Below are 27,145 nucleotides of genomic sequence, written 5' to 3'. Positions count from 1 at the left end.
CTAACCACGCGAAGCCCTTATAAGCAGAAAAACACCAACACTGACATTCCCTAAATTCCACTGAAGATGTTACCCAGCCTGGTAACGAGATGTTTGGAAACCAACCCAGAATAGCAATTGCACTTAGACTTATATACCGCTTCCCAGTGCTTTACAGCCCTCTCTTAAGTCATTTACAGAGTCAGCCTCTTGCCCCCACAATCTAGGTCCTCATTTTACCCACCTTGGAAGGATGGAAGGCTGAGACAACCTTGATTGAACTCCTGGCAGTGGACAGAGTTAGCCCAAAACACTGCATTCTAACCACTCTGCCACTATGCCTTCCTTCCTTCCTTCCTTCCTTCCTTCCTTCCTTCCTTCCTTCCTTCCTTCCTTCCTTCCTTCCTTCCTTCCCAAGCAATAGCAGATTTATATGCCACTTCACAGTGCTTTACAGCCCTCTCTAAGCAGTTTACAGAGTCGGCCTCTTGCCCTCAACAATCTGGGTCCTCATTTTGCCCACCTCAGAAAGATGGAAGGCTGAGTCCATCTTGATTGAGCCTGGTGAAATTCAAACTGCCAAATTGCAGTCAGCTGGCAGTCAGCAGAAGTAGCCTGCAGTACCGCACTCTAACCACTACGCTACAAACTTGGAGAACATACCTCTACCCTCTAATCCTAATCTTTTTTTTTTTTCCAATGAGACACAGATCATATTCTAATTCAGGCTTCCTTTTAAAAATTATGTCAGATTGGTCCAGTAGTTCTGATTCAAGTACAGGTTAAAAAAATGTTTTTTTTTTAATGGGTTGCATTAACCCCTGTCTCCATACAGCTGGGCTTTAAACAGCCAGCCAGCTGGCTAGCTAAGGGTGTGTGAGAGAGAAAGTAGGGGTGAGAAAGTCACTTACATAAGTCTCTTTGCTCCATAAATGAGATTTCCAAACATTTGGACTCTCAGCTCCCCGAGGAGAGCCATTTCATGTTCATGGAAATGTACAGCATGTAAAAAAATATCCAATCTTTTTTCATCTGGCAATTAAAGTGCCCAGGAAGTCCAGATACAAATTACAGCAGTTATTAGCTTTACAAATGGAATTTTTAAGGTGTTGTGAGATTTATCTTTCACATTATATGGAGCCCAGAAACAAAATCAAAAGCTTCTGGCTTCGATCACTTGCTTCTCTTTTCATTGCTTTCAACCAGCAGGACCTACTGCAGAGTCCACATTGTTAATGCTTTGTTCAGCTCTCCCTCATTTGATGGATTATGCGCCATCAAACTGTTTTTGGCTTCTAGAGACCATAGATAGAGATAGATGTTTCTCCATGGCAATCTGTCCCTAACTTGGCATTTCAGGTCTCCTAGAGGTGTCCCCATTGCCACTGTACCTGAGTCCATTCAGCTTCTTTCCATCATGCATATGTCACAGTTGTCTTAGTTAAGGATCCGTTCCGTGTTCCTGTCTAAACTTCCCTTTCCTGGGGACTCCTTGAAAATATTACCCAGATGTTGGTTGGAGGTCCTTTTGTGGGAAAAAGTGAGCTTCTACCTCTTTCTCTTTCTTTTACTCTTTCTCTATCTGTTATGTCTCACCTGTATCCACAGGTGAGCAATCAAAATTCTAAAGTTCCAAAAATATAAGCAACCAAAAACAAACCCCAACAAAGATAACTGCTGAGGTTTTTCCAGTCCTCAGCAGTAGTTCTGAAATCTGTTTGGCAATCCTGAAGTGCCTATAAATCACAATGCCTCAGAGAATCTTCACAGTATTTTCGCTCTAACAATACACTTTGCTTCTGGCAAATTTCTCAAGCCAATCCGTTTCCTTTTATCCCCTAAGGGGGCGTGTTAGTCTCATTAATTAATCACTGGCTTGACGCTTCTTTTCCAATTGAGATTGACATCTCAATCTCCGTCTATTTCTCACGTCAAGCCAAGATCCCTCAAAGTCCTCCTCCTCACTTGAAATCTCTCTGCACGTTTTCCTGAGAGAGGGAGATTCGAGGGAGGGAGAGGACTCCGACACCTTCAATAAATTAGGTTCGCTCTCATAGCTAAGTCCACTTCCTCATCCTGGCTACCTTCAAAATCACTTAATAATGCAGGTTCGAATCTCAGTGCCAGATCTTCTTCATTCAAGCTCACATCTGCTGACGGACCAGATTCAAATCCCGGAGTCACAACATCTATCCATCCATCCGTCTTCTATCATCCTAGCATCTATCTATCATCCATCTATCTTTTCTTTCATCGTATCATCTACCTATCTATCTTCCTACCTACCTACCTTCCTATCATCCATATCTCCCTAGCTACCTAGCTACCTATCTTTCTATCTATCATCTTCCTTCCTATCATCTATCAATCTTCCTATCATCTATCTATCAACCTACCTACCTTCCTATAATCCATCTATCTATATCTACCTATCTACCTGTCTGTCTATATCTATCTACCTACCTTCCTATCATCCATCTATCTATATTTATCTACCTACCTACCTTCCTGTCATCCATATCTATCTATCTATCTATCTATCTATCTATCTATCTATCTATCTATCTATCTACCTACCTACCTACCTACCTACCTACCTACCTACCTACCTTCCTATCATCCATATCTATCTGTCTGTCTGTCTGTCTGTCTGTCTGTCTGTCTATCTATCTATCTATCTATCTATCTATCTATCTATCTATCTATCTATCTATCTATCTTCCTTCCTTCCTTCCTTCCTTCCTTCCTTCCTTCCTTCCTTCCTTCCTTCCTTCCTTCCTTCCTTCCTTCCTTCCTTCCTATCATCCATATCTATCTACCTACCTACCTACCTACCTACCTACCCTCCTATCATCCATCTCTCTCTCCCTCTCCCTCTCTCTCCCTCTCTCATAAGAAAAGTCTTGGCAGGTCAACAGCTACTTAGATCAAAATTGAGACAAATGACTGTCCAATAAGAGATTGGGCAGCCATTGGTCTACAATGGTATCGGTTATCCTGCGCGTGCAGGGGTTTGGACTAGAAGACCTCCAAGGTTCCTTCCAACTCTGTTATTCTGTTCTGTTACGATCTTGCTGTTGGTTGTCCTCTTCTCTTGCCTTCCACCTTCCAAAGCCTTTTCCAGAGAGCCAGGCCTTTGCATTGTGGATCCAAAGGAGGCTAATTTGAACCTTGAGTGAGAACTCTTGAGTTGATTTCTTGGATATGTTCCTTTCTCTGTTTGTTTTTTTGGCCGTCCATGGTATAGGTAGTCCTCGACTTACAACCACAAGGGAGTCCAAACTTTCCGTTGTTCATGGGGGAAGCCAGATTCACTTAACAATTGCAATGATTCACTTAACTGTGGCAATAAATAGAAATAAAATGGGCACGGCTCACTTAGGAACTGCCTTGCTTAGCAACTGAAATTCTGGTTCCAATTTTGGTCATGAGTCAAGGAGTACCTTCTCAGGAGTCAACAAGACACCAAAGTTCAGAAGATACTTCATATCCTTCTTCTTCAAAGTCCAGCTGGGATTTCAACGCAGCTAAGATGATCTCATCTCAGCCACACCAGAAGCATTTAGATCAGAGGTCTCCAAACTTGGCAGCTTTAAGACTTGTGGACTTCAACTCCCAGAATTGCTGGCTGGAGAATTCTGGAAGTTGAAGTCCACAAGCCTTAAAGTTGCCAAGTTTGGAGACCTCTGATTTAGATGGTCCTCTTCCTTAGATATCGAGTTATAACATCTATCCTGTTGTAACTCTATGATGCCATATGATGGTGATTTTATCATGGTTTTTACTCTTAATTTAATACTTTTATCTCATGTGTTGCCCTATCTACATATTGTGTGTATGTGTATGTGAGTGTGTGTGTGTGTATTTGCCAATGCCTCTACTTAAACTGATATTTGTGTTTGTATATGTAATGTCCTTTATTCATCTTGTATATCAGTGATTGCATGACCTTTCTTAGTTGCCATTTGCTAAATAGATCAATAAATAATAAAAGCCCAGGTTTTGCTTCCATCATATATCACAGGATCTTAAGACTATTTTTTCTAGGTAAACTAGAAGCCAATTCATTCAGAGGTTCACTGGAAATTATTTTGACCAGTATACCTGGAAGTATTTGAAAATGCATACAATTATATGGCATACACTTTCCTTACAGGACTGCCTGGCTGGGTAGTCTGAAAATTGTATCGTGGTGGTAGTTCAGCTCATTCCCTCCCTTTGTAGCCTCCAAATTCATCTTCAAGTATTCCAGTCTAAGTAACCTCCATGTGAATCTCTGATTTCATTTGCCCTTAACGTCTGTGAAGATTCTCAATCGTCCAGATCATGGTTGTCCCAAGCACGCTTTTCCAAAAGGCAACTGGACTTTCTTGTTTTTTTCCTTGAAAACGTTTCACTTCTCACCCAAGAAGCTTTGTACTTTTACATGATTTCTTTTTAAAAGCAGGTTCAACAAAACATAAGCCAGATAACATGCTGCATTAGAGCTCCCTCCATTACGAGCGACAGGAAAACTTTCTAGCAAATTCACAATGTTCTGAAAAGCAATGATTCATTTGTGGGCTTACAAGGCCAGGTGCAACCCCTTTTGTCATCTGGCCCCAGTTCCTTTGCGATGTGCACAACAGTGTAACAGCCCTTGATGTTTGCACAAAGCCTTCTTTTTCAGATGGCTTGTTTACACTGTTTAAAGCCCTAGAATGCTTTGTCCTATATCTGCCTTCCTTTCAAGAACCCCTCTTTTATATCCTGGGCTCCATTGTCATGGCTCTTTCTAATCAGTAGACACATCTTGCTAGCTTTCCATCTGCCACGTGCTGGGCATTAACAGCCTTCTCTCTTAGCAATCGAGTGAGTCCAAAGATCAAATTTCCCAGAGGTCTGTTTAGTAATATTTATTAGAGCAAAGGTTTAGGTTACAACGCAAGAATTCCAACCAGCGCTTTTCCATTTTCAAATGGGAAACCAAACTATAGGCAACTCAAGACCACAACATTCTAATTTGTCTATGGAGATTCTCAGTTATCCAGGTCATGGTTGCTTTTTCTTTTCTTTTTTCTTTTTTTTCCAAATTTATTTATTTATTTTTATTCTTTAAACATCTGTTTGAGTGAACAATGTGATTCCAGGTTTTAACATAGATACATAATCATAATTACATTTTCAGCTTTCTTATCCAGTTTCATATCATATCATTTTTCTTTTAATATGTTTTATCACTTCATGTTATTTCATTCATCATTTCCAGTCAGAAAAAAGTTTCATCCTAAAATATGCTATCGTATATTTATCCCCTTTCATTGTCAATTCAATCTTGCCACCTATTTTTATTTTAGATATTCTCCCCTCTTTATTCCATTAAACCCAATATATAACAAATTAAAAAATAGAAAAAAAAACACATATCGATATGGCCATTTTTAGTTACTACATCCTATATTAACCACAATGATATCCTATTTACTATTATATATGCACACATTTCTTTTTCCCCCAATCGGGTTCCACATGGTATTCTTTCTCTATTACATAATAAATCTTATATTTATTTCAAAAGCATTTATATATCAAACCAATTGTAAATATCAATAACAATATTATACTTTTGGATTTCCATGCTCTAGATTCATATTATTCATCACCCAAAGGTGCTTTTTCAAAAGGCAGCTGACCTTTCTTCGTTGTCCTTTTTTCTCTTGAAGACATTTTGCTTCTCATCTAAGGAGCATCTTTCGTTCTGAAGATGCTTCTTGGATGAGAAGTTTCTTAGATGTGAACCCACCATTCAGTTAGAACTGAAGAAGCTGCTCAGATGAGAAATGAAATGTCTTCAAGAGAAAAAAAACAAAAGAAGTCCAGTTGCCTTTTGAAAAAGCACCTTTTGGACAAATTCTGGTTGATATGATATTCTTGTGCTTCTCTGGTCTAAAAAGGCAAGGGGCTTGCCTAATTGACCAAGACAGATCAGCCTGTAGTTATTTAGTCTGGAAATGGCCACCCGGTTTCATTTTGAAGCGAAAACCAACAGTCACAGGTGTAGCAGAAGGATATTGAGGACCACAGAAGTAGCATTACGCTTTGAGATACCTGCAAAGTACTCTTCATTGTCTCATTTGATGCTGCTAACTGGTTTCAGCATTAATTGCAGGTTATTCCCTAGCATCTTTTGTTGTTCAATTGCTAAGTCATGTCCGACTCTTCATGTCTTCATGGAACACAGCATGCTAGGCTCACCTGTCCTCCATTGTCTCTCAGAATTTGCCCCAATTCATGTTCATTGTGTTGACGCCACTATCTAACCATCTTGTCCTCTGCCATCCCCTTCTCCTTTTGCTTTCCATCCTTCCCAACATCAGAGTCTTTTCCCATGAATCCTCTCTTTTCATTTGGTGGCTGAAATATTTGACCTTCAACTTCACTATCTGTCCTTCCAAAGTACAGTCAGGGTTGATTTTGTTACCCTAGCATGTATCTTGTAAGATAAGGCCGTAGTTCTATGATACTCAGGTTTTGGACAACTATTTTAAGTTCGCTTTCATACAATACCCTTTTGCTTATTTTAGAGTATTGACTTTCTTCTTCTGGAGGTTCAGTTAGCCTTGCAGCCTGGTTTGCTTCTCCTTCCTGGCCTGGGGGGTGGGGGTAAGGGAAGAGAAGAGAAGAGGACATCCTTGGCCGCTGCTCAACCACACTGCATCCTGCAATGGCTCTTTAGGAAATATTCATCCAAGAAAATATTGCCATGAATGCTTAGGACCCTCTCCTGAACTCCATTTCCTAAGGAGGAGAACACCTGTGCGTGTACAGACAACTGCATCCATGGCTTGCCTGCTGGGAACTAGGTTCTATGACAATTCGCTCTGGCCAAATCGCCATGACCAACTCACCATGGCCAACTTGCTGGGGACAAGAATGACGCCAATATCAAAGAAATAATGGAATAGAATCCTTAAAGAAAGGATGCCGAAGGAGGGACAGAATGAAATGTGAACGGCAAAAATTAAGATAATTTTTATTTGTTTTAAATAATGAAATAGAATTCTTAAATTGTCCCACGGTGAGTTGGCCACAGCAAGTTGGCTGTGGTGTGGCAAGCTGTTCCATCCCTGTTTCGAAGAGCTCTGCCTATTTGTGGGACTAAAGCACAAGTGGTTGCTTCTTTTGTGTTGCTTAGCCACCTTTATTACAGCAGTTTATCACTGCAATGCAGAGCAGCTTCCAGGCCATAAATGGACATCCCTCAGGACAGCAGCAAGGTTAGCATTCTCAGCACTTGTGGCTTATCTGATAGGAATGGGCCGTTTTTGAAAAAGGGGTTGCCCAAAAGATGGAGAGGCATTTTATGTCAACAGCAAACTGGTTCGCCACAACCTTCTTGTGTAACAGGTCTATATTATTGATTTGGATTTAAAACAAAAACAAAACAAAACCTAAGTTTTCTCATTCCAAGAAGCTTCTTCAGCTCTGACGAGCAAGAAGATATTTCCCTTTTTCCTTGCTTCTCATCCAAGAACTTTCTTCAGTTCTTCAAACAAGAGGACTGATGACAGATGACAGATTAACAGAGTTGGAAGGGACCTTGCAGGTCATCCAGTCCAACCGTCCCCACCCAAGCAGGAGACCCTACACCATTCCTGACAAATGGCAGTCCAGTCTCTTCTTCAAAGCCTCCAGCGATGTTTCAAAAGACATTTTTTCAAAAGACATTTTTCTCCTTCCTTGCAGACTTTTTGCTTCTCTCGGATGAGAAGTGAAATGTTTTCAAGAGAAAAACAAAGTCCAGTTGCCTTTTGAAAAAAAAAAGCACCCTTGGGACAGGTAGAATTTAGGCAAAGGGACGACAGTTGCAGAGAACAGCTGTTATTCACCATTGCCCTGAGAATGGTCTTTCTGCACCAGATTGGTGAACCATCTTGGTATTTTTCCCCAAGTGCACACATTCTTTCCCTACCCAATGAACTTCCTATCCCTCCTCTGCATCTTCAGGTACCCTGGGAGAAGTTGTTGTGGGATAACAAATGCTGTCAGAGCCTCCTAGAAGTTGGCTTCAGGGCATCTTTTGCTTTGAAGGGTGCATATTAGAAAACTTTGCAATTGCCTCCAGTCCTGGCTATTTTTGATTTTCTCCAGAGACAGCAAAGTCTTCAGTGACTTTGTGAATTTTTGAAATGGAAAAGAAAAAGAGGTTAGGTTTGCTTTAGAATTTTTAAGGGAGATCAAAAAAATTAATCTCCTTTACACACACTCTCTGTCTCTGTCTCTCTCTGTCTCTGTCTTGGTCTCTCTGTCTCTGTCTCTTTCTGTCCCTCTGTCTCTGTCTCTCTCCTGCATTCTCACAACACACTTTTACCAGTTTAGTTACAGATCTAGTGGCTGTATTCACACAGCATAGTTTCCTTCCTTCCTTTGCTTTGCAATTTGCATGATCCAAACCTGTTTGATACGGTTATGATTTGTTGTATTGTAGAAAGCTAGAAAATGATCCCGCTGGCTAAAATTGGGTGACCTGTATTGTGCAAAGTCTGCCCTTAACAGAATAACAGAGTTGGAAGGGAGCTTGGAGGTCTTCTAGTCCAACCCGCTGCATAAGCAGGAGACCCTGTAACATTCTGGATAAATGGCTGTCCAATCTCTTCTTAAAAGCTTCCAGTGGTGGAGCACCCACAACTTCTGAAGGCAACCTGTTCCATTGGTTCTTGCTGTTAGGAAATTCCTCCTTAGCTCTAGGTTGCTTCTCTCCTTGATTAGTTCCCATCATTGCTTCTTGTCCTGTCTTCAGGTGCTTTGGAGAATAGCTTGACCGCCTCTTCCTTTTATGGCAGCCCCTCAAATATTGGAAGACTGCTATCATATCCCACCGGTCCTCCTTTTCGCTGGATTAGACCTTGTGTATAAGCTCTTTCAAAAAGGAGCTATTGGTGTCCCTATGAATTCAAGCCAAGTGGGCGTGGTGTGGCTTGGTGGGTGTGGCTTGGTGGGCATGGCAGGGGAAGGATACTGCAAAATCCCCATTCCCTCCCCACCCCACTAACCTGCTTTCCAGGTCCGTTCTCCTGTGCAGGGCAACAAAAAGCCGATCTGCTGGGACTCAGGAGGCAGAGAATAGATGCGGGCGGGGCCAGTCAGAGGAGGTATTTGCTGGTTCTCCAAACTACTCAAAATTTCCGCTACCAGTTCTCCAGAACCGTTCAGAACTGGCTGAATATACCACCTCTGGTTATCGGGGAAATGATTCCCCATCGTAAGGATGCCCTGCTTTGAAGCAAACCACCTCTCATTTCTTGCTCTCTTTCCTTGCAGGTGAGCATCTTGACCACCTTGGAACGGCGGTTCAACCTCCAGAGTGCTGACGTTGGTGTGATTGCCAGCAGCTTTGAGATCGGCAACTTGGTCCTCATCCTTTTTGTGAGCTACTTTGGTGCCCGGGGACACCGGCCGCGTTTGATAGGATGCGGAGGGATCATTATGGCTTTGGGAGCCCTTCTCTCCGCTCTGCCAGAATTCCTCACCCATCAGTACGAGTATGAATCCGGAGAGATCCGATGGAGGGCTGAAGGGAGGGATGTCTGCACAGCCAACGGGTCCACTAGTGATGAGGGATCAGATCCTGATCGCATCTGCAGGAACAGGACTGCTACGAACATGATGTATTTGCTTCTCATTGGAGCACAAGTCCTTCTGGGGATTGGGGCAACTCCTGTGCAACCTTTGGGAGTCTCCTACATTGATGACCATGTGAAGCGGAAGGATTCTTCACTCTACATAGGTAAGTGTGAACAGCTTCTATCCCAGAACAGTAATTATGTCAAATTCTACTGCATAGTGCAATACTAATGCAATATCAGGGGTTGTCAGTTTAATTGTATGGAATGGGAGGATGTGTGTTTTTATTTTATGTTAGTATAATATACACTGAAGATGGCATTTAACTTCATTGTATAAGGTGCAGTGACGATCAAGTAAAGAAACAAAAGTGAAGTGAAGTGGTGTGGAGTGGAGTGGTGAGACTTCCTTGCAAAGGTTTTAATTCATTTTATGATTGCTCACCTCCCAGAATCAGTTGTTAGGATGGGCAGTTATATGAAAAGAAAGAAAGAAAGAAAGGAAGGAAGGAAGGAAGGAAGGAAGGAAGGAAGGAAGGAAGGAAGGAAGGAAGGAAGGAAGGAAGGAAGGAAGGAAGGAAGGAAGGAAGAAGGAAGGGAAGAAAGAAGAAAGAAAGAAGGAAGGAAGGAAAGAAAGAAAGAAAGAAAGAAAGAAAGAAAGTAGGAAAGTAAGAAAGTAAGTAAGTAAGTAAGTAAGTTTGGGGGGGTTCATTGTCCCATTTTGGGTTAACTTTGTCCTAAATCAGAATTTTGTCTGATATTTTACCAGGTAATTTTGAAAAGAGGATTTGGATAATCTGATTCTGCTTTTCTCAGCTCCCATAATGTACAAGACAAACCCCCCCCCAATTTACAGTGAACTAAGTTGTACTATGATGCATTTGCGAATTGGTATATTGTTTTGGCCAGTGCACACTTAATACAACTAGAAAACAAGGACAACTTTCTTCCTTTCTCCTCTCCCCAGTTCACATGGTTCACTAGAAATCATACTAGTTCCTATGAAAATGAATCATCTCTTTGGCATTTGCTCCTGAGGCAAGTGATTTTAGATTCTGAGGTTGATCAACATTAATCCTCCAGCCTCTTTTTTTTTCTCCTAAAGAAGTTGCTGACTGATATTTCCAATCTTTAGCTCATAAACACTGTCTATGCAACTCTACCTTCACCCACTTTCTTTCTATGCAGTGGGCATTTATAGGTATATCTTAGGAGGTAGGCTGGCACTTTTAGGAGACATGGAAATGAACAAAGAATATCTGTAGTTGGGACCTCAATGCAACTGGAGTTGATATCTGATTTCAGTGGACTGTCAGCATGATGCTTTTATGTTGGATATGGTGGAATAAGAACTCCCTGGTAGGATTTATGTTGGATCCTCTGAGTTATAGGGTTTTGGCAGGTGTCTAAACATTTCCATTTCTGGACATCTAGGAATTTCAAATCTAGTTGAGAACTCACTGTGTCTGCCCAAAAATCTAAGAAGTTCCCATGTTAGATTACGCCCCCAGACTGACTCATGGTGGGTTTGTGAGAGAGGGAGCTGGTGTGATGGATTACAAACAAAGTGGAGTTTCCAAAGAAAGAGGCAGTATATTCAAAAAAAGGAAGCAATATAAGAGGCAGGCCAGCCCAGAGCTGGATAGGAGGCAGAGGAAGAGAGTAAGGATAGCCACTCCTGAGAATCTCCCAGATTATACAGTATCCATTAGGGCTGAGAAGTAAGAATTTAGTCTGGCAAGATTCTGTCTATTGCTGTAAACAGATAAAGAACAGAACACCGACTAAATTGCTTGGATTACATTAATAAGAAAAGGGTGATTTGTCCTTAATGGTTTGGAAGGGTAACCCTATGGAACGTGGAGGTCTATGACAAGCAAGCTTAGTGCCTCTGAAATGCAGTTAGTTGGGAAGCGACAACAGGAGAACACTGTTGTCCTTGCATCCTGCTTGTGGGATCTCAGAAGCACATCCATTGTGCTATGAAAAATAAAATAAAATGTGGCACTATCTGGATTAGACCAGACTCCTGAGGTGCTCCCAGATCACTAGGCCTTTGCAGATTAACAAGTATCAATAAACTACAATGCATAGGTGGTAGGTACCTTTTACTGTGGGTAAGTTTTCACTGGTCTGGAGATGCTTCCTTAACCTGAGGCTTTCCACAGCAAATACAATCTTGGATTTATTAAGTTACCCATGAAGTGTGCAACATAGCCTGCAGGGTGGTATTTGGCTTGGAGATTACTGTAGATCTGCTCTAGAAGTTGATCCTGGCAGGATTCAGGGTAGCAGACACCAAATTCCATTGTCTCCGGACATACTACAATCAGCATTTTTCTTTCTGCTGCTTAAGTCTCTTTTAAGAGACTTGGAAAAGAATGCATATTGCTGAGCAGAAGAATGGGTATTTTGTGACTCACAAGGAAAAAAAAAAAAAAAAAAGAAAGACATGATTTAGACCTTAAAAATTTGCCACAGACCTCTTTTTAGACTTGGAAGGGTTTTGAAGATACCTCTGGCAGGATATGGAAACTGTTTGGGTAAGGAATGAAAAATTTCTAAAAATGCAAATTGTTCTTTGTGTTTGTAATTGGAATGGCCTGGTGAAGATAACCATTATGTTTGTTCAAGGTTGCTGGCATTTAACAGAACTAATTTTCTGTTAATAATCCTCTCGGGTTGACAATTGCAACGTGATTCATTAGGAAGATATTTTCCCAATGTTTTCTGTGAGCCACATTTCGGCAGCCTTTTAAACTTCAGTCCTCTGGGTCATTTGAGACCGAGGTAGAAGTGATTGATTATGGTTGTCTAAAGAGAACGGAGCTGCTTTTTCATTTTCATTGCTCTAATGTTCAGGAATATTCTCAGTTGTTTTTTTTTTAAATGTCATTGGCCTGTCTTAACATCTGAAATTGCCCTGTTCTTTGGGAATTGAAAACAAGTCTTTGCACTGATCTTGGGTGAATACTGGGCTCAAACAAAAGACTAATCTCAGTGTCTTCCCATCTGCACAGTTCTTTCCTTGTCACATAACCCAGTGACCCCCAACCTTTCTTATGCCACAGCCCGGTATCCCCAACCTTTTTTATGGCGCGGCCCAGTACCGGCATTAGCTGGGCGCCGCCATCTTTTTTTGATGAAAAAGTGCTTCCGGTGACCTCACGGAAGCACTTTTCATCAAAAAGATGGCGGCGCTAGCAGCTCGGTGAGCTTTTCCAGGTAGAAATGGCTTTCACCCAGAAAAGCTCACCGAAGCAAGCGCCGCCATCTTTTTGATGAAAAAGTGCTTCCGGTGAGCTTTCTACCCGAAAAAGCTCACCGGAAGCACTTTTTCATCAAAAAAAGATGGCGGCGCCCAGCAAACCAGCGGCCCGGTAGGACTTGTTCCACAGACCGGTACCGGTCTGCGGACCGTTGGTTGGGGACCCCTGACATAACCAGTACCACACATTTGTGGTATGGCTGTTTCGTATCTGGGTAGTCCACAATGTACAACAACTCCTTTAGCAACAGTTTGACGTTACCATGGTGCTGGAAAAAAGTGACTTACAACTTGGTCTTCACACTTACAGCCATCCAAGGTTACTATGGTAATGTAACTGGGTTAATGTAACTCTGGCTGGCACTGATGTCAGCCAGCTATATGTCAATGGAATTAATTCAGAGGCGTTTTCACCAGGGTTACAAGGGTGGGGTTGAGTTCTGCAGTTCCTGGCAAGATCAAGGAAGCGCAGACTAGACAGATTTTTGGAAAGTATCTTCAGTGCTTAGAAACTTAAAAGAATTTCCTTGCCTCAATTAGAGCAAGTTTCTTATAGCAGAGGTCAGCTTCAGATGCTTATTCCTAGATTTCTCTCCGCTTGGATTGAGTTGGGGTTTATGAAATAAAATGCCAATGGACTCTCTATGGATATGAATAGGCCTTGGTTAAGGCCACACTTGGAATACTGCATCCAGTTTTGGTCGCCGTGATATAAATCAAGGAGAGAAGCAACCTAGAACTAAGAAGAAATTTCCTGACAGAACAGTTAATCAGTGGAACAACTTACCTCCAGAAGTTGTGAATGCTCCAACACTGGAAGCTTTTAAGAAGAGATTGGACAACCATTTGTCTGAAATGGTGTATAGCAGTGGTGGCAAAACTTTTTCGGCTCCCGTGCTGATAATTGTGTGCGCGCTTGCATGCCAGCACCCAGAAGGCAATGTGTGCTGGCCCCTCAGGCCCCCGGTTCATGTGCATGCAATTCCCCCTTGTGCGCTGCATCTGCGCATGTGTGTGCAATCCCTGCACGCAGTGCATCCCTGAGCATGTGTGCGCATCTCCTGCGCACCCCCTCCACCTCTCTGCACATGCACGCCAGACACCTGACAATGAGTTGTTGGGTGGTGGCGCATGCGACCTCTCGTGTGCCGGGGGGAAATTGCTCTGCGTGCCACTTCCAGCACGCGTGGCATAGGTTCGCCAACATGGGTGTGTAGGGTTTCCTGCCTAAGCAGGGGGTTGGACTGGAAGACCTCTAAGCTCCTTTCCAACTAAAATATTCTGTTCTGTTCTGTTCTGTTCTGTTCCATTCCGTTCCACTCCACTCCATTCTATGTAGGACACTGATATTCTAGAAAGAGTGTAGAGAAGAGCAACAAAAATAAGGCTAAAACATATGAGGGATGGTTGCAGGAATTAGGTATATCTAATTTAATGAAAAGAAGGGGTGACATGGTAGCAGTGTTCCAATATCTCAGGGCTGCCGTAAAGAAGAGGGGGTTCAACCTATTCTCCATAGCACCAGAGGGCAAGACTACAAGCAAGCAATGGAGGAAACTAATCAAGGAGAGAAACAATCTAGAACTAAGGAGAAATTTCCTGACAGTGAGAACAATTAACCAGTGGAACCTCCAAAGGTTATGAATACTTCAACACTGGAGGTTTTTAAATAGAGATTGGACAACCATTTGCCTGAAATGGTATAAGGTCTCCTGCCTAAGCAAGGGGTTGGTCTAGAAGACCTCCAAGGTCCCTTCCAACTCTGCTATTCTGAATGTTTTTTAATTATGATCACCGATCAGAATTGCAAACCAACTTGCAAACAGAAGACTCCCCATCCGTCTTTCCCTTCCGTTTCTTTCTCAGCCTCCTCACAATTTCACACAAGCAGGAGGGGAATCAATGCAATCTCATTTTGACATGCTGTCCTTGGGAATCTAGCTCTTTGCAGGTTAAAGTAATGTTTGCATTCCAATGTGCAAATGAAAACACATTTGCACAGAATAGTAATTCCGATGCCGCTGTTCCCCAGATAGAATTGGTGTGTGCCGGTGTGCCTGTTGTGACATTATTCAAAATCAGCTGAACATTTTTACCCTCCCTTTCATCATTTCTATGCTACAAACTCATTTATTCCATGTGACGTTGATGGTTATGATATCTTCTATAGATCGTCTCTAGGAATGGAAGCATGAGAGTTTTCTTTGTAACCAAACCTTGTCTAGGACAGGACAGGACAGGATAGGGTGTAGGGTAGGGTAGGGTAGGGTTAGGAGAGGTTATGTTATGTTATGTTGTGCTGTGCTGTGCTGTGCTATGCTATGCTATGCTATGCTATGCTATGCTATGCTATGCTATGCTATGCTATGCTATGTTATGTTATGTTATGTTATGTTATGTTATGTTAGATTAGGTTAGATTAGGTTAGAAATAGGAATAGAATGGAATGGAATAGAATGGAATGGAATAGAATTATGGAAGAATGGAATAGAATAGAAAATATGGAATGGAATGGAATGGAATACAATTATGAAAGAATGGAATGGAATGGAATGGAATAGAATAGAATAGAATAGAATAGAATAGAATAGAATAGAATAGAATAGAATAGAACAGAGAGGAATTCTTTATTGGCCAAATTGGACACACAAGGATTTGTCTAGGAAGCCTTTAAACTAGAGAGCCATGCAATATTGTGCCCACAGGCAGCAAAGCAAACTGCCTGCTTTCAGCATCAACTTTATTTCCAGATAAATGCTCCCAGGCTCCAGTTTTTAACTAGGAATATAATGAGAGAATCTGCAGAGCATGACCTGCGGACCATTTTCCATCGATCAAACCCTAAGAGGCCGGGCAGCCCAAGAAAGGCACCCCATGGAAGACTAAAAATGACCACAGTGATGAAGTATAATGACCGAATCTTGCAAATTGGACTGTGCTTCCTTTCCTGCCTCTTTTATGTTCATGTGAATTGAGTTGTTGTTTTTTTGTAATCTTAGATGTTTTCATAACATCCCCCCTCATTTGGACTCAAAGCAAATATCTGTTGTCATTACTTTCTTGCTTTACTCCCTTTCTCCATCAAATCCAACCTTATGTCAGGTGCAAATATTCGGGAGCATTCACTGAGTACAAAGCACAGCAGAGTTTATTACTACTCCCTATACAAAGGAATCTAAAGAACTAATAGTCAGAGCTAAACTGGTGTTAAATAAGGGTTAATGGAATTCACAGGGGGCTGGACTTGGGTCTCTTAGGCCAATGCAACGATTCCAAACTGATGACATATTTTACTTTGCCTTCCAACTCTGGCTGCACTTCTGCTGTATCTCTTTATTCTCTACACCACCCCTTTAATCACACCCCTTTAATTTGCAATAATCTCAAGTTTGTTTCCAATATGACTCCTGGCATTTTCGCAATAAAACTCCCATAGTAATGCTTTTTCATATGTCATTTTCATGAATACACATATTTTCAGAAGCCATTTGCCTAATATGTATACGTATTTAAATTGCTGGAGAACTAGACTGCAAAAAAAGAGAAGGGAAAAAAATGGAAATTTAGAATAATTTGATTTGACAATGAAAAAGTAGTTAAGCTGAGGGGACTTCCGGTTTGTAGGGCTTTGGTGGCGGCAGGAATCCGCGATCGTGCACGGTTTCTGCTTGCGCTGGCTGCTGGAGTGCCCCGATCCAGCCGGATTCGGGGCTATAGTTACCCCGTAGAGGTAACTGAAGATAGGGGAGATCTGGCAGGGGTCGGGGGGAATCGCAACCCTGCCTCCTCAGCTGGCTTAACTCCCTTTTCCGAAAGCGGTGGAGCGGCGGTCAGAAATGGCCGCCACAAAGAAGCTCTCATCTGGAAAAGAATGTGCAGGAGGAAGCTGAGAAAGTGAAAGTTTTGGCTGACCGGGATAACAAGCAACATTTAAAATACCCTGGAATTTAAATTTAATCAAAGATACATCGCTCCCAAAGAAGAACTGGAAGCAGCGAATGAAAGTGAAAAGGGAAAGTTTTTTTTCTCACTCTCCTTCCTTATGATGACAGCAGATGAATGAGAAATTGAAAAACCCGCTTTGGCATCAGCAGGTAATTAAACTGGAAAATTAAAGCCAAGGGGACAATAAAGATTTCTGAACATTGAAAAAAAAAATTTTTTTTGTTTTTTTGCTGTAAGTGGGAAGGGAGAGGAAAAGAATTAAGATTAAGATTTTGCTGGAGGAGGCTGCTTGGAGTTTACAAAAGTAGAGCTAAATTGTAACAAGACTTCTAAAAGATACATTTTAATTGGAACTTTGCAACTGAATTGTAACCCCAGGAAGAGAAAGTGTAAAAAGAAGAAAGTTCTAAATGAAACAGTCTGTGTGTATTTGGATTGCTTGGTGACTTTGAGACCTTTGGAAACTATTATTTGAAAGACTAAAAACATTTGGGTTGTTTAAAAAATTTTCTACAATGGCATTACTTGTCGATGAACTGAAAATGGAATTCAAAAAGTATAAAGAAGAGGAACAAGAAGGGAAGGGCTCTTTTGGCTCCATTTTTCATTTCTTAGAAATGGCGATTTCTACTTATGAGAAACTACAAGAACAAGAAGATTGGGATGAAGAAGAAGCCATCTTTAATGAACAAGCAACTCTAGTTCGGGAAGAAAAGGGGGGAAAGAGAATGGAGAATTTAAGATTTAAAAAAACAACCAAAAAAGGGAAAAATAAGGTGAAAAGTCTATACAATGTCAGAAAACAACAGAAAAGAGGAATACAGAAGAGGGTGGAGATCAAGAGACAAGGGGGTAAAAAGGCTAGACTGGAGAAGCATGGAGGGAAAAAAGGGAAGAGAAGTTACAAAGGTTTGAAACAAGATGTAAAGAAACAGGATTTATTTAGAGACAATGGGTAAAAATATAACTAAAAAAGAGATTCTGCAAAAGTACATAAGACTATATTGTTGTATTAATATTTGAAATAATGTTAGAAAATTGGAACAATATATGATTATAAAATGGGATAAAATATTTAATGAAATTTAATGAAATTTTCTTTTTTTTGAATAAAAAATGAAATGAAATATGAGAGAATCGCACTAAGAAGTAATGGGAACATTTTAATTTCATAATACTTTAAAATATAAGTGAAATGGGGAGGAAGTAATTGGAAGTAATTAAGCAAAATTTATAAGTGTGCCCATAGAAGCATGATACCTATTTGAAAAGGAATGTGTAAAATGTTTAAGACTTAAATGAATATTAATTTTAACGATAGAGTTTAATTGCTATGGATTATTGTTTTAATTATATTATAAACTTATAATTTTTTCTTATTTTAGAATATAGTACGTAGCTTTAGAATGTACTACGCAGAATCCAAATGAAAATTATGTATTATTTTAAATGTTAAATTTAGGGGAAAGATATAAAGGCATCATACTCCAATCAGTGATTACAGGAGAAATTTTGTGTTAATGAGAAAAGATAATAGACAGCTGAAACAGAACAGACAAAGGATATAAGTATAATGATTTAAATTGAGATGAAATAAATAAAACAGAATTAAGAGAGTGAAAAGAGGGGAGAAGCTATATAAAAAAATGTAGAATGGTAAATAAGATATGAAATGGTATATAAAAGTGAGCATGAATTTGAATTTATGTCTGTACAAAAAGATGTAACCCGGGACTAAGCTGCTTTCCAAAAAGATGTTTTATGTTTTCATGTTTTGTGTTTTGTTTGTGTATGTTTGTCTATTGAAAATTAATAAAATTTCTTAAAAAAAGAGAAAGAAAAAGTAGTTAAGCTGGTATTCATATGTAAGCACAATATTCCTATGCCATGTAGGCTTTCTGCTCTTTTTACAATTCCTTTTTTTTTTTTTTGCTTTTCCAACTGTCACTTTGTTTGATAACTGCAAAACTTATTCATTATTATCCTAAGCTATGCCTTACTGATTTAACCGGATCAAAAGCTTTTATAGACTGTTTGTTCCTTCCATATAAAACATTTTATGTTGTACCTCATTGACAACACTGTGATAGCAGATGTAAAATATTGAGCCTGTATTACTGGATGGCAAAGATAGATTCGTCTCTCTGTGTTTGTGTGTGAGAGAGAGGGGGAGGAAGAGAGAGAGGGGGAGGGAGGGAGAGAGAGAGAGAGAGAGAGAGAGAGAGATCGATCAATATTTATGCCAAGTAAATTATGCAGATACATTCATGAGCTCAGCCGCAATCAACCTCAACCTAGAGAAGAGCTTTCTTGACTACTTATCATGTAAAACCACAATATTTTTTATGGGAAGTACTTGACCACATCCTTTTAAAAAATAATTTTTTTTATGGGAAGTGCTTGACCACATCCTTTTAAAAAATAATTTCTAGTAATAACCTATCTGTTGTTCCCAGTTTGCACATCGTTCCCCCTGACTGCTAAGGAACATGCTTCGACTTCCAAACCATGCAAAGCAATAAGAGGCCTTTACTGGTTTTGTCTTGGTTCAGTGCATGGTGCCTTCTGTAAGCCAAGATTAAATAAAGCCTGGTTTAGGAGAGTACCTGGTTTAGGAGAGTACCTTGGAGAAGGCAGACATTTTGAACAGCATGTTGAACAACAGGAAGTCTTAATCTCAGTGCTTAACATTTTCATAGAATTGAACAGAAAAAGAAGTAAGGATTTGAACCTTTCAGAAAATGGGGGGGGGGATCTTACTTACAAAGTCCTCATGTCAGTTTCTAATTTCTAATTCCATGTTCTTTGCTGACTGGTGTCAGATCTTATCCCAGAGATGAGACAATAAACTCCAGCTGAAATCTTTTATTTGCTTGCATCTAACAGACAGAATCTTGCCAAACTAAAGCTATAGCTTTCAGAGCTACTAGATGCCTCCAGAGAGATTGTAGATTATGGCTACCCTGAATTCTCCCATCCAGCTTGGAACTGCGCAGTCTCTTAATCCGGGTCTCTTTTCGGGAAAGCTCTCTTGGCCAAATCCTCCTTCTCTATTGCTGCAGGTGCTCGTTCCATCACACATAGACTGCCGCGTTCCTCTAGCTCTGGTTTAAGTGAGAAAATGAAGCGGTAGCTCATCAATTAATTGGAAAACTCCTTTCCACATTGAAGGGGAAATGGTGAGGGATGCTTTTATCAAATTAAAAATAGTGTGTGTGTGTGTGTGAAACGCACTGCGTCGTCATGTCTCTGAGCCTGCGGTCTCCTAGTGCTGTGGCTCTACTTCATTTTGCTAAGAGCTGCTCTGCAGAGTGAACCAAATAAGCAAAGTGGGCATCAGGCAGAAGATCAAACCACATACACAAACTGTGGAACAGCCCAGGAGTGGGCTTCAAAAATATTAGCAAAGGGTTGTCTGCCTGGTTGCTGGGTGGGTGTGGCCTAATCAGCCTCCTGCATCATAGCGGGGTGGGGTGGGGTTGCCCTCCCCAGACTCCGGAGGCTTTCCTTGAGCTTCCGGGAGGGCAAAAATGGCTTCCCTGGGCTCCGGAGGCTCTCTGGAAGCTGGAAACGGGCCCATTTCTGGACTTTTGGAGGCCTGTTTTTCGCCCTCCCCGAGTCTCCGTGTGCGCCCTGCACTTCCCTGCATCCAAAACGGGCCGCGTGGGGACTCCTGGGAGAGGTGGGGTGGGATGGGTGGGGCCAGCCAGGAGTGCGATTTGGGAGGTTCTCCGAACTGCACAGAATTTTAGCTAGGGGCTCTCCCGAACCCCTGCACACCCCGCAGCAGCCCAGCCCTGGAACAGCCTCCTGTTTTGCAAGGCCACTGATCCTGTTCTTGCTGATGCACCAATCGGGGAAAGTCCCAGTGAGTTTGAAGATTGCCGTTAAAAGCTTCTGCAACCTGAATAGGGTTTGCTATTTGCTTGATTTGCTGGGATGAGTTGCATACCAGAGCAGGTCATATTCTCTTTACACCAGAGCAGGTAGTGGTCTTACTACCTGTAATGTCCACATAACAGCTTGACTTACGGCCACAATGGAGGCCAGAGTTTCGGTTGCGAACCAATTTGTGAAGTGAATTTTGCCCCATTTTACGACCTTCTTTGCCACAGTTGTTAAGTGAATCACTGCAGTGGTTAAATTAGTGACACAGGTGTTAAGTGAATCCAGTTTCTCTTTGGTTTTGCTTGTTGTAAAAGGGGGACATGTGACCCCGGGATTTTGCAACCATCATAAATCTGAACCAGTTGCCAAGCTGTTGAAGTTTGACCACATGACCATGGGGATGTTGTAGCGTTGGTATTCAAATTGTTTTACTACCGATTCTGTGGGCGTGGCTTGGTGGGCGTGGCAGGGGAAGGATACTGCAAAATCCCCCTTCCCTCCCCACCACTAACCTGCTTTCCAGCTCCGTTCTCCTCTGCAGGGCAACCAAAGAAGACCCAGCTGATCAGCTGGGACTCGATGGGTGGCAGAGAATAGATGGGAACGGGGCCAGTCAGAGGTGGGATTTGCCGGTTCTCCGAACTACTCAAAATTTCCACTACTGGTTCTCCAGAACATGTCAGAACCTACTGAATACCACCTCTGGGATGCTGCAACGATCATCGGCGTGAAAAACAGTCATAAGTACTGTTGTAACTTTGAACAGTCACTGAACGAACTGTTGTAAATTGAGAATTATCTGTATTACATTTGGACCAATCTCTCAAAGACAAATTATGTAGCCACTGGCCTTGTGATGTCATTTGAGCAATTGGGGGTGGGGGAGGCAGAACTTGCCTGGAGCATGTTCATGGACATCCAGGGGGCCCCAAAGGGGAACTGATGTTGTCATACCTATCACAACGTCATTGCTCAGATGATGCAAATCCTCTAATGATATAATTTACCCCATCTAATTGAGGGTATTGTGGCAGGTGTGATGTCGTTGTGGTGTCTCCTGGGAATGTTTTGGGAATGTTTTGCATTTAACAACAGGGTTCCCACTTCTGTTAACAGGACTAAGCTGATTTTCACTTTCATTTCTAAGATTTCGTTTGCAAAAAGAAGGAAAGCAATAAAAATAAAACAGTAATAAATCACCACGATTGCCTGATTCAGGCTGAGCCTTGATGTATGGTTGCAATGTGTTTATTTGCTTTGTGGTGATGAATGCCCTATTGTGTGCTTACATTCCCGTCCAAAGCTTTATCTATTTTGGAATTAGCCTTGAACCATCCTTCAGTTTATGTCAAACGGTTGGACAAGCTCCACCTCTTTTGTCCATCCATCACGATGCTGTTGTACAGTTTAGAAAAGAACAAAGCTTGTGTTCCAGCAGGGATCTCTGAAAAGAGCTGCGTTTGCACAACACCCAATTGCCCCAAGACATTGACCCAGGTTTAACATTGGCCCAACTTATCCTGCTGTTGGAATTCTTAGCTGACTGGATCAGATTAAACATGCTGTGTAGACAGAGTGCAGGGATGTCCACAGGGCAAAGAAATGTTTAAAAAGTCAAGGTGACAGCATGATTGCACCATCCAAATCCTGCTTCCATGTTTAACTCTATTATGATCATGAATGTCTATGGAGATTTTCAGTCTTCCAGGTCATGGTTGTTGTCCCAAAGGTGTTTTTTTTTTTTTCAAAAGGCAAACTGGACTTTCTTTGTTTTTTTCCTTGAAGACATTTTGTTTCTCATCCAAGAAGCTTCTTCAGTTCTGACTCTGAAGAAGCTCCTTGAAAGACAGTGACAATGTCTTCAAGGAAAAACAAAGAAAGCGCAGTTTCTTCTTAAAAAAGACACCTTTGGGATGATCTTGATTTCTCTTTTTTTTCCCCTACATACAGCACACCTACACATATACAACCATAGAAGAATTTAGCAACAGAGGGGAAAAATGGTTGCTTGGCCTTGAGAAAGTAGAAATAGTAAGAAAGAGGCTCAAAACAGCCCTGCATTCAGCTTGATTCCTTAAAAAGGGAAGGTTTGAGACAGGATTTCAAGACCCTGTTAATAATATACGCTACACCAATAAAATATATTCATAGAATCTCTGTAGAGTTCGTTTCCAGATCTTCCCAGACTAAACCTTACGGCTGTGTAAACTCCCCCACCACTGTAATTGCAATTTTCACTTCACTTGCAATGCCCCAATGTGCTGTGTTATGGCTTACCGTGATTTGATTCATGTCAATCCCATCAACGACTGGGGCTGGCACGATATAAGTCTTTCGATATTTGAGGGGCTGTCAAAGGAAGCGGTCAACCTATTCTGCAAAAGACCTGAGGGCAGGACAAGAAATAATGGACGGAAACTTACCAAGGAAAGATCCAACCTAGAACTAAAAGAGAATTTCCCTGTCAGTGGAAACAATTAACCAGTGGAATGGTTTGCCTCCAGAAATTGTGGGTGCTCCATCATTGGAGGATTTTAAGGGGAGATTGGACAACCACTTTCCAGAATGATATAAGGCAGCTAACCTTTTTGGGCTCCTATGCCAAAAATTGTGCACGCACTTGCACGTTCGTGCTCGCGTGCCAGCATCCAGAAGGCAATGCACATGCCCCCATGCCCCCTATGCATGCATGTGCAATCCTCACCCACCCACCCACCCCCACTACCCCCTGACCTGCACTGTGCCTCACAGCTGATTTTCGGCCGGTTTGAGGCCTTTTTCAGCCTCCCAGAGGCTTGAGGGAGGCTTCTGCAGGCTTCTGCAGGTTTTGCAGGCCGAAAAATAGCCCCATTTCGTCACTTCTGGTATTTTCGGAAAAACAGGAAGTGACAAAACGGGGCTAGTTTTCGGCCTGCAAAGCCTGCGGAAGCCTTCCACAAGCCTTTGGGAGGCCGAAAAAGGCCTCAAACCGGCCAAAAATCAGCTGTGAGGCGCACACATGCACATTGAGGTAAGCTTGCCTGCAGCTCACATGCCGGCACAAATGGCTCTACCAATGCCACTGTGGCATGCGTGCCATAGGTTCACCATCACGGATATAAGATCTCCTGCTTGGGCAGGGGGTTGAAGTAGAAGACCTCCAGGGTCCCTTCCAATTGTAGAAGAGGTAGAAGAGGAGAGGATCAGAAGTCATACAACTTATAATGATGTTACCTGATAAAAATTGGATAAAATTTTGCAGGCAGATTTGCAGAACTGCAGGGATCAAAACTGGGAAATGACTCTTACCTAATTTTCAGGAAATGTAATCAAGAAATGGTTTAGCTTTAAGGCGTGGCAACAGTACTTCTGTGTGTGGGTGTGTGGGTGTGTGGGTATGTGTGGGTGTGTGTGGTACTTATTGTAATCAAGTGGGGTTATTTCCCTTCCAGATACAAGCTGTTCTGAGAAGCCTAACTAACATATATATTTTTATTGCCCAGGCTGAAGGCTCATTTCTGAAAAGGTTGCGCCTTGGTCATAAAGAGCTTGTTGTTGTAGCATCTGGTTGCAACCAGAGCAACCCGCACATTGTCCTTTGTTCCAGAACAATGAGCTTATTGTGTATTTTCTCCCTCTCTTTCTCCCCTTGCTTTCCCCCTTCCACCTGGGAAATCTATGGTCCTGGTAAGATCATATATTAAAAGTCCACAGCGCCTGTGTCACAGTTAGGCCAGCTTCCAGAAGCTTCTTAACTCCTGGTAGCTTATGTTTGCAATCAGTTTCTTCTTATTTAGACTCTCCGTGTTGTTCATCTCTAAACAGGGATTAGGGATGGAGCTCATGATCTGAGGCTGCAGTCCTCCAAAGACAGAGCACTGAATACCTGGCTGATAAATACTTCATTTTGAGGGAATACTGTTCCCTCTTTTATATTAGCCAAAGATAGTTGAGTAGTGATCTTTAACAGAAGTAGAGGAGGTTGGTTAAACACATGGATTACAAAACAATTTGGGAATAAAGTCTTCTCAATCGGTTTGAGGATTATTGACTGCCCCATCTATCAATTTTCCCATTTCATACTTGAAATCCTATGTCTTATTACTTGTTGCCAATTGGGTATTTTTAAATGGGGATTTTGCATCATGGAGGGGAATGGAGAAAAGAGCCAATTTGGTGTAGTAGTTAAGGCACCAGAAATTGGAAGATCAAGAGTTCTAGTCTTATTTTAGGCCCAAAGCCAGCCAAGTAATCTTCAGCCAATCATTCTCTTTCAGCCCTAGGAAGGAAGCAGTGGCAAACAACCTCTGATAAACCTTGCATTGCAACTGAGGAGACTAGTTTAGGCAGTTGCTAATAATAATAATAATAATAATAATAATAATAATAATAATAATAATAATAATAATAATAATAATAATAATATTGAAGAGACAACTAGATACTCTCAGAATGATGAAGAAAAGCCAGAGGCCCTGTGGCCAATTTTTAACTTTTGAGCTCTTTTGGAGACGCAGAAGCACCCTTGCCAAAAATTAATAGCAGTTTGTGTCAGACATACCTGGAAGCTTTAGCCTAAAACTAATATAATGATACCTTGATACTCAACTGCTTTGAAAGTCATTGAATGTGGCACTCAACACATTTTCATATGAAAATTTTGTCCAGGAACTCATCATTTGTTTGCTACTCAATGCACAAGCTAGAACTTGTCAGTGTTGGCTGCCTTGTAAACTCACTACATTATTCCTTATGGGAAACATTTGTTTGGTACTCATCGTTTTTGGTACTCATCATGCTTCCCAGAACCCAATTAATGATGAGTACCAAGGGTACTGCTGTCTTAGGACCCAATTTTTCTTCTGTGGCTTGTAGAAATACTGTTAAAGTCATGACAGTCATTTTGAAAGCCATGTACAGAATATTAAAAACTGTAAAATATAACAACGTTAGACTATTGAAAGGGTGAATAGATTCATTCTGAGATAGCTTCTGAATTGTGCTAAGGAGGGACTTTCCTCTGGCTTTCTTTTCATAACATGATTAAAGTTTCCGAAGATCTCATGTGTCAATTTCATAACTCTTTAATCAGTTTCAGAATGCCATAGAAAACTCCGAGTTCAATTTTCCTTGCTTTTATAAATGCCACCTGTCTGCCAGATGATCTTACAGCCTTAAATCATGTTGTACTGGGAACATATGGAAGCTGCAATTACCTGAATGATTGGTCCTAAAATCCCATTGGGGAAGGTGAATTTTTAAGAGAAAATGGGATCAGGAGGAAGCTTCATCTAGGACATGGCATTTAATCTTTTGGGAAACTCAGCCATCACTTGTATAAAGAACCTTGGAGAAACTATGCAATGACAGTTACATAATACTGATTTAAGCCAAGGAGAAGAAGAAAACGTGAGAGGGAAAAAATGCTCACTCCGACATAATTTGGCACAAGAGACAGACAGGGGAACTATGTCAAGCTTTCAAGATTCTGTTACTAGAGAGTTTGACTACCACACAAATGGATCTTGAGCTTCTTTGGAAGTTCTAACAAGGGAGTACAGCTATTGTATATACCCTTGGCTGAAGTCCCACTCTATCTAAGATGGTTTTCTCCTCCACCAAGCATGAAGCTTAGAGGGATGTACATGGAGCAGTGAGGGAGAAAAGGGACATCTACCTACACGTCTAGATTGAATCAACCCTAAGATCAGTGGGGCGACAGATGTTGCAGCCAGATCACTTTCTCATCTGCTATAGAGTAGAGTTTGAGTCATTCTTAAGGAATCTGTTTCCTGATCTACAGCCAAGGCTACAGTCAGACAAGAAAAAACTCGCCCACAGAAGGAACAAAGATGGAGAAAGGATCTTAGAAACGACCTCCTTACGTCTTTAAGACATATAGGCAGGGCAGGGGTTTTTCAAACTTGCAAGATTCTGTTACCATAATCGTACATTAAAGGTAGCAATAGTACTTATGGTTTCTGTTTCCCATCTGGACTGCCTCAAAGGGTTGATAATATAGATGGGTTAGAGCTTGCATTGACATCGTGCAGGCATCTGTTGAAATGAACTGCAGTTTGTCAAAATTTCTACCTTTAAATAAAATTGTTCGCTGCTACGTGACTCCTGAATTGTTTTGTCACCATAAGTTAATGCAGCTTTCCTCCTACAGTGACTATGGCTTAGTTAGCTTGTCATGTTATGAACTAGAGCCTTTCCATGCCAGATCATACTTGTTGAGGACTTATTTATTGTATCCCTTTTTTGCAGCTCAAGTGGAAAATTTATCATTTATTTGCTGTAACCTGCCTGGGATTCTAAGACTCTCAGGCAGGTTACAGCAATTAAAATTATAAATATCTTAATGGCATAAATTGAAATGGTGAACATAAAAACAGCAATGATAATAAATCAACTTTCCTCCAAGATGGATGCCAATAAAAATGTAACCACAGTCCAAGGCCTACTGAGGTAAACTGAAGAT

General features: G+C 41.3%; 1 protein-coding gene across 1 annotated transcript in view; it reads left to right on the top strand.

Moving 5' to 3' along the window:
• Nucleotides 1–27,145, top strand: part of SLCO3A1 (solute carrier organic anion transporter family member 3A1) — a 143,403-nt gene that overhangs the window by 23,536 nt on the left and 92,722 nt on the right. Inside the window, 1 exon segment of the mRNA XM_087972827.1 lies at nt 9,280–9,745. Coding sequence (XP_087828953.1) covers nt 9,280–9,745 — 466 coding nt within the window.

This window comes from Notechis scutatus, chromosome 11 (genome assembly GCF_049901735.1).
Source record: "Notechis scutatus isolate UNSWTSFEM ecotype Mainland chromosome 11, rNotScu1.2, whole genome shotgun sequence".
In the NCBI taxonomy this organism is placed as follows: domain Eukaryota; kingdom Metazoa; phylum Chordata; class Lepidosauria; order Squamata; family Elapidae; genus Notechis; species Notechis scutatus.
This window is presented reverse-complemented; position numbering and strand designations above follow the sequence as displayed.